Source organism: Fusarium pseudograminearum, chromosome 4 (genome assembly GCF_000303195.2).
Source record: "Fusarium pseudograminearum CS3096 chromosome 4, whole genome shotgun sequence".
NCBI lineage: Eukaryota > Fungi > Ascomycota > Sordariomycetes > Hypocreales > Nectriaceae > Fusarium > Fusarium pseudograminearum.
The window spans coordinates 2,282,291-2,295,456 of record NC_031954.1 but is presented as its reverse complement, the minus strand read 5'-3'; the positions used below and the strand labels follow the sequence as shown (position 1 = coordinate 2,295,456).

The following is a 13,166-nucleotide window of genomic DNA, read 5'->3' as shown; positions in this document are numbered from 1 at the left end:
CTGCAGGCATACCTTATCACCCCGCCGCAGCCCTCTTTTGCTGGTCTGTCACTGTCAACGAACGTCGACTGGAAGGGTGAAGGAAGAGGTCGGTTCCCTGTAAAGCAGGATTCCAAGGGTCATCAACAAGCCAAACCCATTATGCTCCATGACGCAAAGTTTTCTCCTTTCCTCCCCTCTTCGTTTTCAAGCGCCGACCGGAAGCTGCAAGGACGGATGCAGTCCAGTAAACCAACAGAATCACGGGAGAGGCCCTTACCGGCGCCGCCATTGCATCACAGATAGCGCTCAATGGATACCAGTAACGGCAAAAGCTGATTTCTTGGGTGAGATCTCGGAAGACAAAGATATGAACACAAGGCGGTATAAGGTACCCCAGCCCAGGGAAGTCTTGGTGCCGGCGTCTATCACATAAGCCAGCCGGTTGTATTTAATGCCACATCGTCGATGGGCATAGACAATGGCAAGGGCAAATAGACGCGTGAGTTGCAGGGTCATTGATTGCCTTTGGAACACAGAGAGGTGTGGGGTACGGATACAAGTTAACAGCACTTAAGATGGTGAGTACTGTATGTTTCTCTACCTCTACCACTATCACACGGTAGTTGTACAGCAAAGCTGGCAATCGCTGGCCACTCATATGCCCTGTGCTGGCTTAATACTCTGTATGCGTATTGATTTGACCGAGAACATGGCGTTCCAGGAAAGCTCAAGAGCCGGGGCCAGAGCCAGAGGGAGCGTTCCGTTTGCATGTCTCGGCGACATCGCGGGTGGACTGGCGCCTCGTCTGTCACAAGAACGCCATAATCTGAGCGCTCTTCCAAGAGGACGGCAGAGCAAGCACCCCTGAGGAAGTTTGCAAGAGTCAAGAGAAGGATGCTAGAGCAACACAACATGACAAGGCCGTAGCACTAGCTCGGATTGCGCCTTGGTGAAAGGTGCGACTCAAGCCTCAAGTGCGGTCCGTGTTATCAAAGACCAATGCAAATGATTCAACAGGAAAAAATGACTGGTCCCCTTAGACTGCATTTTAGACTGTCAACATGTACCGGGGTAAACAATGGGGGAGCAGTGGAACCCCGGCACTGAGTCGGTAGCGCGCTTCTGCTTCTGCCTCTGCCTCTCAGGGAAGTGACTGACTTGTTTGAGGCAGACAAGACAAGGCGGGAGGCGCGCAGGGGTTGGTCAAGTACCGCGACCGTGTGCTCAAGAACGAGCTAAGGCAAATTGAATGGAGCTTGGCACAGCAAAAGATCCTTCAGACCCCAGTAGCAACAGGAATCTCCCATCCTGGCACCAGGCCTGGCAAAACCTTGTTGGGACTGGACTGATGACTGGGGACTCTTGAGAGTCTCCCCTCGTACGGATCAGCCTGTCCAATGTCGTGTACAATACGTGATGGCCTCAAGAGTTTGGCCCAGCTAGCCAGCTAGCCAGCCTTGCCCATGCATGCCTTTCATGTCACTGACTACAACAGCTGAGGGTCCCTTATTTTTGCTTCTCCTTCGTTTCTTGGTGACCCTGCTCCGGTGGCGCCAAGTGCTTGCCCATTTGGGTTACGTTTGAGTTGCTGAGCCGCTAAAGAAAACAACGTTGCGTCTGCAGTTGCAGTCTAAATGCACTGCAAGTCTGTATTTGCATCGTCTGAATGGAGCCGTTCATACTAGACGAGCTAGACCGTGAGGCTACCAGGGGCATTGTCTTGGTACGTATGTACAGAGTACGGATACTGCTGGTACGGATGCAGTATGTACACATCCAAACCCCGATGAGACAAGTGATACAATGCGTGATCTCAGTGTCGTTCTGCTTTGACCATGATCAAATCCACCGTCAGCGTTACGAATTTTCATACCGAGTACTTGGGAACCCCTCTACCATGGCCCCGCCTTGGAGTCAAGGTTCATGTTCGACAATTACACAGTACTGGAGCCGGGTGGTCTTGGTCTTGGTACATAGCATGCATACTCCGTAGTTGAGCACCCTTTCTGTTTCTCAGATAGAGAGGACAGCGGGCGTGAGAATGCGCACGGTCGCCAGGGACTTCTTCCCCTCGCCCAGCTGCTTTGTGGAAATAGGAGCCACTCTTGATATCTCTTCTAATTGAGTGGTGGTTTAGAATTGCCGCGTCAGCTGAACCGCAGTGGTTAAATTGAGCCCTGGCTTTTGAGATCCGCGAAGAACCCAACCGGGTCTCTGTTCTTCAGGGACCTGTCTTGTCTTTTTCATGACCCGCTATCGGGATGCCAAAAACGATCATTGTCTCCACGACATGCCTGGCCCGGCTCCTGTTTTGACTCGTGCCTGTGCTATGCTTTTTTCCTTCCGTGGCGCCGGCTTTGCTGTCTCCCGAGCTGCTAATTGCACGCCAAATGCACTGGCTACCGTTCGCCCCGCCGCCATGTCTGTCTAGTCGGTGCAGACACTGTTTTGTGAATCCATTGTCCAATTGCCTGTCTTGTCACTGAGTTACTCCGGACGCACCGGCCGAGACGACTGATGAGCCTGCACAGACACAGAGGGGCTCTGCTCTGTGCCAGCCAGGCGTATAGTGCACTCAACCTCAACCCACTGGCATCACAGGGCTCCTCCTGAGTTGCATGGGACCAGTTGTACTACTCAACTCGTGGTGACAGGGCGGGAGTTGCGGAATTGATCCCTTGTAGCTATCTCCTCAAAAGATTGTACTGATTGCCACCAGGAGTTGGCCTTGGCGGCGCATCAAATGGTCCCCAAATACTGGGGAAGATGGGCATCGTTCCTCAGTCAGGTAACTCATGAGATCCAGTTTACTATAGTATTGCACAGTGTTGTAATTTGTACCCAGCAGATCGGTTCATGGAACATTGGTTCTGAAGATCACCGTCGCACCGGTGCCCTCAACACGTGTCGCGTGGATTGAACATCAGTTCCTCAACCATTGCCGTGGGTTTGTCAAGACCAACAGAGCAAGATCTACGTATGACAATCTGGGGTGATCAAAAGTCGCGAAGTTATTCAAGGTTGCCAATGTTTGGTATGTGCTAGTGCTGTTCCGTTTCAAATGGTGTGTCAATACTGGCTTGATTCTCGTTGCATGCCCTCAATCCAACATGTTGGCTATAATAACTAATTTGTTATTGTATTAGAACCGTAGGGGTAATATTGAAATACTGCGGATTTCGATATTAAAGTCGTAAGATGCGATACAGCAAACCATGATCAAGCCCTAGCGCGGGATCCCATTATCGTACAGGCACGTATGCTGACCACTGGTGCTTGCACGGTCGGGCTGTTTACGTCAGAACGAGTGAAGTTGTATCTGTGCTGAAAGGGGTTCCAACTGAGTCCGGGGAAATAAGCACTCTGGAAACATTGTAACCTTTCAGACCAGCGCCACCGGCTCTTCTTTCGCTGTAATCTCAAGAGAATCCACTTGTTAATCTTGAAGACGAGATGAGGCTTGGTGAGAAGCACTTCATTAGATAGGAAGTCGAACTTGGAAAAGAAGATATTGACAGGCGCGCCGTCTATGTTGCACTCACCGGGACATTTCAGGCGGGTTGGGGAATGCTGGTAGAGTCTGAGACATGCCCCTGCGACAAGGCCGTCCCTGAGTGGTTTTATCGTGTCTTTATTGGAACAACGTACCCACATCGCTCAATTTTTCTGACCCTTTCCAATCTTGAGGAGCAACAAGTGATGGAAGGCACGAACAGTACAGAGTAGCAGTTCGGACATTCCGATCTCTGTAACCCAAGCAAGGAGTTGCTTGCCTGTACGAACAATCTCAGCTTCTAGAAAGTATCGGGATGTGCAACCTTGTGAAACTATGACCCAATTGAGTGTGATCATACGTGGGACGTCTGTATCGGTTGATAGCCCCATGATGATCGACAGGTCGTCAATCTCGGGTATCAGGACGAACTAGTTAGTGGTGAGCAACAAGTGTAATTTGATACCTGTGCAGAGACCTTTGTTTTTGATACGTGAAGCAATTTGGTTTTACGGTCTGTCAATGTTGGTGCTTCTAGCAACGTACAGAGGGAGCGAAGGCGACCTCTTGTAACGCATACTAAAAAGCCAGTTGGTATGTCTAAAAGCCGGATCGACATACGAGCTTGACGCTTGTCTGCAATAGCGTCGGCATCGCTCACAACGTGCAGCTTCAATGCCGGAGAGTAATGATGATCGCAAGATCTGGGAGATAACCACAATCAAAACATTACTAGGGTCCCTTGTGTAAAATATGTTTCAAGCATCCCCATTCGGTCTACCCTTTTTCAATCGGGAATAGCTGACAAGCCTAGCTCGAATCTCTAGGAAAATCAGGCCGGGGCTGTCTTCTTAGTGGCCTGTAGGAGGCTCGGCCGGAATCCGCGTGAGGTATTGACAGGCTGCTACGATCAAAACAACAGCCATCAAGGTACCTGAAGGGGAGCACGCCTCTCTGATAAACCACTCTCGATTGCGCTTCTTAGTGATATGATTCTACAACAGCGAACTCAATTGACGCCGCATTTGATTTTGGCGGATAGTCACTGGCTCGGCAGGTATCAGGCGAACCGTATCCGTAGTCGCATGTGTGGAATTGGTTAAAACTTCCCCTTAAATCCGGCGGCTCTGAGTGGCGTTGAATAGTGTTGGAGTTTCTTTTTGCTTTTCAACGTGGGTGTCAGCTCAACTGCTATTATCATTGTTGAACGCACACCAAGTCGCTCAGAAAGGTATACCTATAGCACACTAGCACAGTATCAGACCGTGAGAGCAAAACGACTAGGCCAAGTGACCAGTGTCAAGTGTTATTGGTAGTGTCATTGGCCAGCCAGTACCTGCAGCCAAGAGGAAATCACAAATAATTAGTTCGTAGCGGTCTGCGACGGCTGATCCGACTGCGTCCTGGCCTTTTGCATTTCCCATGCTTGGTCATATCAGATTCACGGTCCCAGACAGTGAGGTGTTATTTCCGGAGCGGGTCGCCAGAAAGGGAGGGTTGTCTTTGTTGACGACTGGCTGTGCTTCCAAGAACCCATGCCAGTCGGGCGCCACTCCCATCATTGCTACAGCGAACGGGCGGGTCTAGCGTATGCACTTTTGCTTTGGTGCCTTAGCAGTGCAAGAATGAATGAGGGCCGCTGGAGGGAGAGAGGACGTAGAAAAACGTGTACATGTAGAATAGCAGAAGACACCATGCGAGCGAGTAATAAATAGTTTGGCGATGGCCAATACTATGAGGTGAAGAAGACAGCAAAGGGAAGAGAAAAAAACTGTTGTCTGTGTCTAGTAGTGTCTACCAGGTAAGCAGAGATCTTGTGGAAAGATCTATCCCCACACAGTGTCTATTGGTTGCAGTATCGGAGGGGTTCTTCCTGCCTGCCAAAACAGGGGAAAGAACGAACAAGGGCACAGTGCATAGGTTCATCACAACGACTCAGTTGCACTGAATCAACAGGAAGTCGCTCTCAACAATGGATCTAACAAACACACGCACACGCACACAAACCTCTTCCCCCTACAACTCTAATACATGTCACAGCAACCGTGCTTCATGTTGCGATAAGACATTCTTTGCTTCTATCTCAGAAGCCGTTCCCCCATGTGGAGGCTGCAGCGAACCAGCAGAGGGTCCGTTCATGATGGGGCAGTCCAAGCACGGGGCGTGGCTAAACATACCAAAATTTACAGTACTGTACCAATCTCAACCATCAAAATTGAACTGCCATTGGCAAGTCAGAAGGACACAAGAAATCAAACTGCTGACATCAACCTACATGCCAAAGTGACCGATACGGCACCTCTGCACCATCTTCTCAACCTGCTGCTGGGTGTTGGATCTTTGCAGCGAAACCGGCGGCAGGCAAGGGTTTCAACCCTGGACTAGTCGTCTAGGCACAGTTAACAATTATCCGCCCTCATCGGATACTACACCAAGAGCAGAGGCGGGCATCGGGCATATATGTGCAATACTCTGCAGTGTCCTATGAGGGCTCTAAGGACCGCTCTACGCAACTGAACTTGGCAGGTGGGAATGTAGGGGGACAATTTTTTTCTTCTTTAAACTTCATAGTTGGGCAACAACGCCGACTCGCAAATGCGCGCAGTTATGGCATCACTGCAACACCATTTTGGGGGCACAGGGTGACTCTGCGTGCCTTGCTCTAATGACAGTGACGCTGTCCCACCTCTTCTCTGGAGCATGATGACGGCGACGCCAAAAGGTTCCCAGGGTCCTGAGGTTTGTTCTGACCTTGAACGGTCTTGTCAGGTATTAGTAGGTTTTGTGCTATTCCCCTCGCGAAAGCGCCCATATCACCTTTCAAGATGGGACACAACGTCTGTCGGCTGCCATGCTGTCCCAGGCTATCCTGGACGTCTGATGTCAATATTCCTTTATCACCCTCCACTCTCCCTCATGGCATAGGCAATGTCAATATCGATGGGCAATGCAATGCGATGGCATGTATGCCTCTGTTGGCCTGGTCCCCCCTTTAGCGTCGTCTCTAAAGGCTGTTTCAATTCCTTCACCGTCTTGCGTTCCCAGCGTTTCTTGTCTCGTTTCTGAGTTCCACCCACACTTAGTGGTGATGCTTCCTGACGTACCTTACGTCAGGGCTCTCATGGGTAGACACCCATCCGCGACAGGGGCGCCTTGTGGCCGACGCCTCCCGATGAGCCTGGCGACTTTTAGCTTTGGTCGAGGTATCTGGTACGTCTCTGAACTCCTCTTCTCACCCTTGGCATTGCTTGTTGACCTATGATCCCTGCCTGTCCCCCCATGACCAAGCGCACGACTCGACAACACCCACTGCAAGAGTCCACTCAGAGAGAAGCTCGTTGCAATCAATTCCCACAGCACTAAACAAGCCTAGCATCCCTCGATGTGCTGCCGTTGAGTGGCTTGAAGGACCCCTCGATTCCCACCCGCCGCCCGCGTCGCAACAAGTCATCTACAGGCACGCTTCCTTTTGACTTGACCAGACCCTGCATAATCCCGCCCTGTCTGCTGTCCACCTCAATTCCCAGTCCAGGACGTACTCTCCTACCTTGTCTTTCATCTCAGACCCTCCACATCAGTGGCGTTCGTTCGTGGACTAGGCAGCCCTTGAATAGCGGGGGTCCCTTTGCAAACTGCCGTCCGTAGCCTTACCCACCTCCAACTCTGTTCTCTGCTCTGCCTTCAGCTCAGAATACAACCACCCCTCTCCCTACACGTCCTGGCCTGCCTGTCATGGCCAGTGCGTACCCCATAATTCTACCTGTCTGCCATCATCGCACCCCCTTTCAGAGAACGTGTTGGCGTTGTCAAGTGTTATGTACTTTTTAGTAGAGACTGGAGGATCACTGCCGGCCTGGTGTTATTCGGGCTTCCAAAACATGATGACCATTTGAGCTTCAAAATCTACATTCACAGCCCATCATGGACCACGGTGACGCTATCACGCATGTCTTTCTTTCCTTACACTCGCGATGAGGGGCCTTTTCAAGGTTTCTTGACTAGAATCTATCCATAAAGTCGCTGATCTCTTCAGCGCTGGGCACCGCGGACGCTACTATCTGGATGCCGTGGGCTGTCTGTCAAGTCGAGTTGTGGATTGAGAGACTGTCTCCATCATCTTATGCAGCCCACAGCACCCCTGGTTTGCTATTTGGCTGCTTGGTCCTACGACCCTACCTCATCGTACCAACCCTGTCGCCTCAGCCATTGCGAAAAGACGTCGGCCTGCCGATCACCTAGACCAGAGTCGTCACACCTTTTTTCCTTCAGAGAGACGGGGGAACTCCACTCTTCTCCCGCAGCCCAGCCCGTTTCCAGAGGCAGATTGACGCACGTCAATTCGCACCCAGACACTTAAGACTTCGCTGATCCCACCTTGGCCCCGACTCAACTCCCCATATCATCTCCAGTCGTGAAGGGATCTTCTGTCTTTGATCTGTGTCACCGAACTTGGCTTTTATTCTAGTTGGGATCCCGCATCTGATCAACAAACCTTTTTTCCCACATAACCGCCAACCGATCTATGTTTATATTGCACATCAACTTCTCTTCAGATCATCACCAACACCATTACCATATACCAATATGACCATGACACTCGACACTACCCAGCAGCGGTTCGGGCCCTCGTTGAATTTCGACTATTCAGCACCTGCACAGCCGCCTGCCTTCTCCAACCCTTGGTCTTCATCCTCACCACCACAGCCTCCTCCTGCGGGAAGCAGCCTCTTTGTTGGTAGCCAGCCAGCCCTCAACCCAAACATGATGGCCGGCAAGCCACCTCACAGCCGCGCCAGCACTAGCAGCACTTCATCAATGACTTCTTACGGAAGCGCCATGCCTGTGCCTAACACTTCTGCAGGTAAGTTGCCAATACTGGCATATGTTTGATTTTGAAGCTCACACAAGGATAGACCTACTCAGCATCAACCGCATGCAAACAACGTCTGCCGCTTATGGAGACCCCACTTACACCACTTCTGCTTCTCCCGTCAACCATCACTTTGCGCCTACATCAGCCGCCCCTTATGACACACTTGGTTATGCGCCAGCTCCTGTGCGACCACCACCTTTTGGTCTGGCTCCTGCTGACGACCATGCGAGACGGTTTTCTCAACAGTGAGTGAAATTGCAACCAACTGCTTTAAGTCTCAATCACTAACTGTACGGGCAGTAGCATCCAAGATGAACGGAGGAGCTTTGCTGATGCTCTCGATGCTAGCCACGGCATGCTGGCCATGAGCCAGGAGACACCCCGACCTATCTACGGGGCGCGAAGTGATCGATCCTCTGTTGATTCTTACGGATTTCCTTCTACCCACTCTACTAGTTCTTCCATCTCTTCAAGTGGCAACTTCAGCTCGTACTACGGCGACTCTGTCTCTGATTACTCCACCGCTGGCTCTGACATTGAGTCTGTATCTTCAAGGACTCTGCCTCGACCACAGGGCTTGATGAGCTCCCAGATCCCCCCTGCTCCACAGTCCATGATGGGGCAGTTCAGCTCCAAGGTGTCTTCCAGTACTCAAAAGAAGCACAAGTGCAAGGTTTGCGACAAGCGATTCACTCGTCCTAGCTCGCTGCAAACTCACATGTATAGCCACACTGGCGAGAAGCGTACGTACAATGTCCTTGAAACCGATCTGATATTCCATGTACTGACAATTCATAGCTTTTGCCTGCGAGGTTGAAGGCTGTGGTCGACATTTCTCTGTGGTTTCCAACCTCCGCCGACACCGAAAGGTTCACCGCGGGGATGCACGCTCAGAGGCAGGCTCAGAGGACCACCACTCGGACTAAAACGACATCAACTTGCAAGTTGAGCGATTCAACAATTTCAATTTTTGAGCTAAGATTGTCGAAGAATGGCTCTCGACGACCAGGCGATACGACGACAGTCTAATCGACCGACATTATTTACATTTAATCGCCCTGTTTTTATCACCTGCAAACATTATTGCAACACGGCTTAGCGCGGCATAGAGAAATGGGCCAGAAAAGGAAGAGGAATCATGGATTTGGAGCAAAGGCGAGGAGCTGGGGTGTATACGATTCGAGTCTATCGCTTACGGTGCATTGGGTCTTTCGAACCCACCATCTCAGGTTTTTATGATATTGGGTCTTTTGGGATGGGAATAGGCGGAGTGCTGGACCGACCTACCGATACCCTTCCACACGGCGTTTATGGAGTTGACTACGTTTGTGGTCCTATTATTCTGCATGTTCAGGCACGCGCTGCCTTGCGTTCTACTTCGAAGCGATCGCTTATGTCCATATTTCAGGACAATGTTGACATTACCTCGGCGAGGGTACTCTCTGAGTTAGATGAGAGTGTGCCAGAGGCATTACGAATGGATCTGAGGAGGATTGTACTATTAGTTTCACATTTATGGTCACGATATACCCGTTTCGAATCATGCGCGACAGGTCTGTTGATAATGCGCCAGTGCCCGAACGGTGCGGTGCAACAGGCATGGGTGTTGACTAGATCCAGGTACGACAACGAAGATGACGAGAAGGTCCATACAAAGAGGTAGAGAGGTTAAGCAGTCTCTCGCAAGAATTAAACTTGAGATTGAACCACAACATTTTTCTCTCCAACGTTACAATATGTTTGAAGTGATTGACTACTAATTGACTGGTGTCTGAAAACTCAATGAGAAACTTATTTCACACAGCATGATGGGCAATTGACACAATCCCATGTTTCTCAAGTGAATGGCAGGATACTGTTTTGGGAAGTGCCATGACTCGAACTACCTACAATATTGGTAGTGGCCAGCGAAAGCAAAAAAAAAAAGTAAAGCACATAGTAAAGGGGCAAGACAATAAGCGCGGAGGCGGCTGAATGGTCTCCCACTCCCCTCCTTCTTGTTGAATAACTTAGGCACCACCTCGTGCTATGTAAGATAGCCGCACAATGCCTACTACTGTACGACCCTGGCAACTCTGACGCCGTCGAGCCAAGCAGGGCATCACAGGGCAGGGCAGGGCGGATTTACCGAGGAAACCCAATTACAGATTCCAAAATCAACGTCTAACTAATAATACTCTTCTGCACGATAAGGAGATCGGGAGGATGCAGACAGCATTTGAGACACAGACGCGTAATGCAACCCCTATTCCATCCATGCAGGTGGAAAAAGAAGTGTAAAGCTGTCCATGTACGCAAAAGGAGCTTGGGTACTCTGTGTATTGCGATTAATTTTGCAGGGCGGACAGGAGCAATTGGACGGTTCTCTGAAGGCCCCCCTTGCAAGTCGCAAGGTCGTGTGTTATTGCTCGTAGATCATGACCGAGAATAGCAGAAACCGGCGTTTCAAGTTGTGTCCATCCCTGCCCCAAGAGGTATCGCCATCGAGTCGGGCGGCATTGTCAAGACCGGACAAGCTTTGTGGGGGTGGAAAGGAAGGGAATGGTGTTTGTAGATTAACTTTGAGGTACGATTGGGTTAGAGGGTCCTTGGTCGATGTCTGCCTGTGTATCTATCTACCTAGGTATGGTATGTATCCTTTCCATTGGTCTTGCGGCATCGCAGGTGACATGGTACATCATCCGGAGGGTTTGATCCCATGGAGGGCTTTTTTTTTCCCTGAGAGAAGTTTGTCTGGTTGGTATCAGATCCGAGTTGAGCCTCGGCCGGTTTGCAGCCGGGAATGAGATGAAATGAGATTAGAGGCTTGGGGGTTCGAAAGTAGATGGCGTGCTAATATTGAATAAGGACTAGCTTGCGAGTGGAGTGGGCTGTGGTGTTGGGTTTGGGTTTGGTGTTATTACGGCACGTATTGAGAGAAGAAAAAGAACAAGACGACGAAGATTACTAGAAGGTTTTAACTAAAGGATCAACACGAGGTGAATTGGTAGCTGCTTATGGCCGCGGCATCCATACGGCTTTGATTAATTCTTGAACTAGAGAATGAGCTGACTATTGTCTTCCATCTCCAGTCTCGAAAATCTAATATCTCCTAGCTCAGGTAGGTAGGTACAGTACATACATACATGGGCATCGAGATGGGGCTTTCTAGTGGAGTATAATGGGAAATGCCTATCTTCCATTTGCTGGGATCCGAATCTCTGTTTGCGCTTTAATTCCGCATGCTCATTTGAATTCCCTCCGATGTCTATCTAATCCATCCTTGTACTTTTTAGAGGTGTTCTGATTGGTGGTCGCTTACAGAGTACATACATCTGCACTGCAACTGTATGGCCATCCCTGCGACTGTACAGTACTTGCAGTAGGTATCATCTTGTTGTAAAGTAGTATCATCTTTCTGTTGGTTCAAAATCGATCTCTGGGCAAGCCACAATTTTGCAGAACCGATGGATCTCAGTTGAGCTTATGCTGTTACGTACCGTGCTATCAAGGATTGTCGTATTGTGAGAGAAAGATGGAGGTTTCGAAAACCGCACTTGAAAATACCATATCAGAAGGGGCTGTTTCTATCACACTTAGCACCTGTTATGCATATCTTGGCCTGCCGAGTCAAGCGCCATCCAACGGTACCGTTTTTTATCATTTACCTTGGCCGGCACAGTTGGGAGGTTCCCTCCACTTTGCGTCTAAGTTGCTCCATCTGAGCATGTCCACGTTGGGCAACTCAACTCTGTGGCAAAAAGGACGCGTCCTTGCCTGGCGCGAATACATACATACACACATGCGGATAGTACAGCATTCATTGCGACAACGGAGGCTGGGAGCCGAAATAGACGAGAGGAGAAGAAGAAGGGGGGCTGTGGTGCGGTGCAGTGCTTTGCTGTGCCATGCCACGACTCAACTCGACTTGACTCTGTGATATGACGTTTGTCAAGACTGAGATGTCAGTGCCCGGTCACGGAACTCACGAGATCCGGCGCCGTGCTGGTGGATTCACGGTCTGAGACTGGTCAAGTTGTGAGACGGTGCACTTGTAGGAAGATAACAGAGGCTCCGGGGCAGTGCAAAAGGCTCTATTTACAGGCGAATTCAAGTACCTTACTGTACAAGTGTACATGGAGTACATGCCTTTGCTCAGGACCCTTGAGGCGAATTCCCCATGTCATGGTCGAAAACTCAGTATCTGGAGTACATCTGTAAATTTGGGTACGATTATCAAAGTCACACTTCCAATATTGCCCCCTTTTAGTCGCACACAGCCTGAACCACTGACCGCCCAGCTACATAGTTATCTGTCGCCCCTAGCTTTTGCCTCACACAGGCGCGTGGCTACTGTATTTGGTCAGCCGAATGCCAAAAGGAAGCATACGTCGGCATGCAGCATTCGTAAAGATCCTGGGTTAATTAGAGGGATTTAAACGTGACGATAATAATGACAGCGTCAAGGGCGGAAGTATGACGTCGACGGAGAAATTGGTCTCCTCATCCGCGTTTGAGATGCTGTCACGGACGCTCATGTCTTTGGCAAGAAGCGCCGCGATGGGATCTTCAGGGTCCTACTTCTTAGGGGGCTAGTACTATAGCGGCTTGGGGTATTGTGAAGGCTGCCAGGTCAAAAAGAGAAAGAAAAAGAGCAATCAGAAAAGATGGACAGGGGTAGGCTGTCGATTCCGTTGCTAAGTTTCTACGGCGTGGAGACAGGTTATATTGGAGAGATTACAAGATGTCAAATTTCATCAATTGAGCTGAGAGAGACAGAAAGAGAGAAGAAAAAAAAAACAGAGGGTCGAGGTGTCACTGCAGAAATGGAGACGATTT

At 50.1% G+C, this 13,166-nt stretch overlaps 3 protein-coding genes across 3 annotated transcripts; 2 read left to right on the top strand and 1 right to left on the bottom strand.

Moving 5' to 3' along the window:
• Positions 1-1,060: 1,060 nt before the first annotated feature.
• FPSE_02734 (uncharacterized protein) lies at positions 1,061-1,331 on the top strand (the record flags this gene model as incomplete). Its single annotated transcript, XM_009255853.1, has 2 exons — positions 1,061-1,089; positions 1,154-1,331. The coding sequence occupies 2 exons, from the start codon at positions 1,061-1,063 to the stop codon at positions 1,329-1,331; spliced, it is 207 nt and encodes a 68-aa protein (XP_009254128.1).
• Positions 1,332-3,639: 2,308 nt separating this feature from the next.
• Positions 3,640-4,129, bottom strand: FPSE_02735 (uncharacterized protein; the record flags this gene model as incomplete). The annotated part of the gene is made up of 3 exons (XM_009255854.1): positions 3,640-3,906; positions 4,022-4,054; positions 4,097-4,129. 3 exons carry the CDS (start codon positions 4,127-4,129, stop codon positions 3,640-3,642), a joined length of 333 nt encoding a protein of 110 aa, XP_009254129.1.
• Positions 4,130-8,059: 3,930 nt separating this feature from the next.
• On the top strand, positions 8,060-9,274 carry FPSE_02736 (uncharacterized protein; the record flags this gene model as incomplete). The annotated part of the gene is made up of 4 exons (XM_009255855.1): positions 8,060-8,336; positions 8,389-8,593; positions 8,649-9,091; positions 9,147-9,274. 4 exons carry the CDS (start codon positions 8,060-8,062, stop codon positions 9,272-9,274), a joined length of 1,053 nt encoding a protein of 350 aa, XP_009254130.1.
• Positions 9,275-13,166: the final 3,892 nt, after the last annotated feature.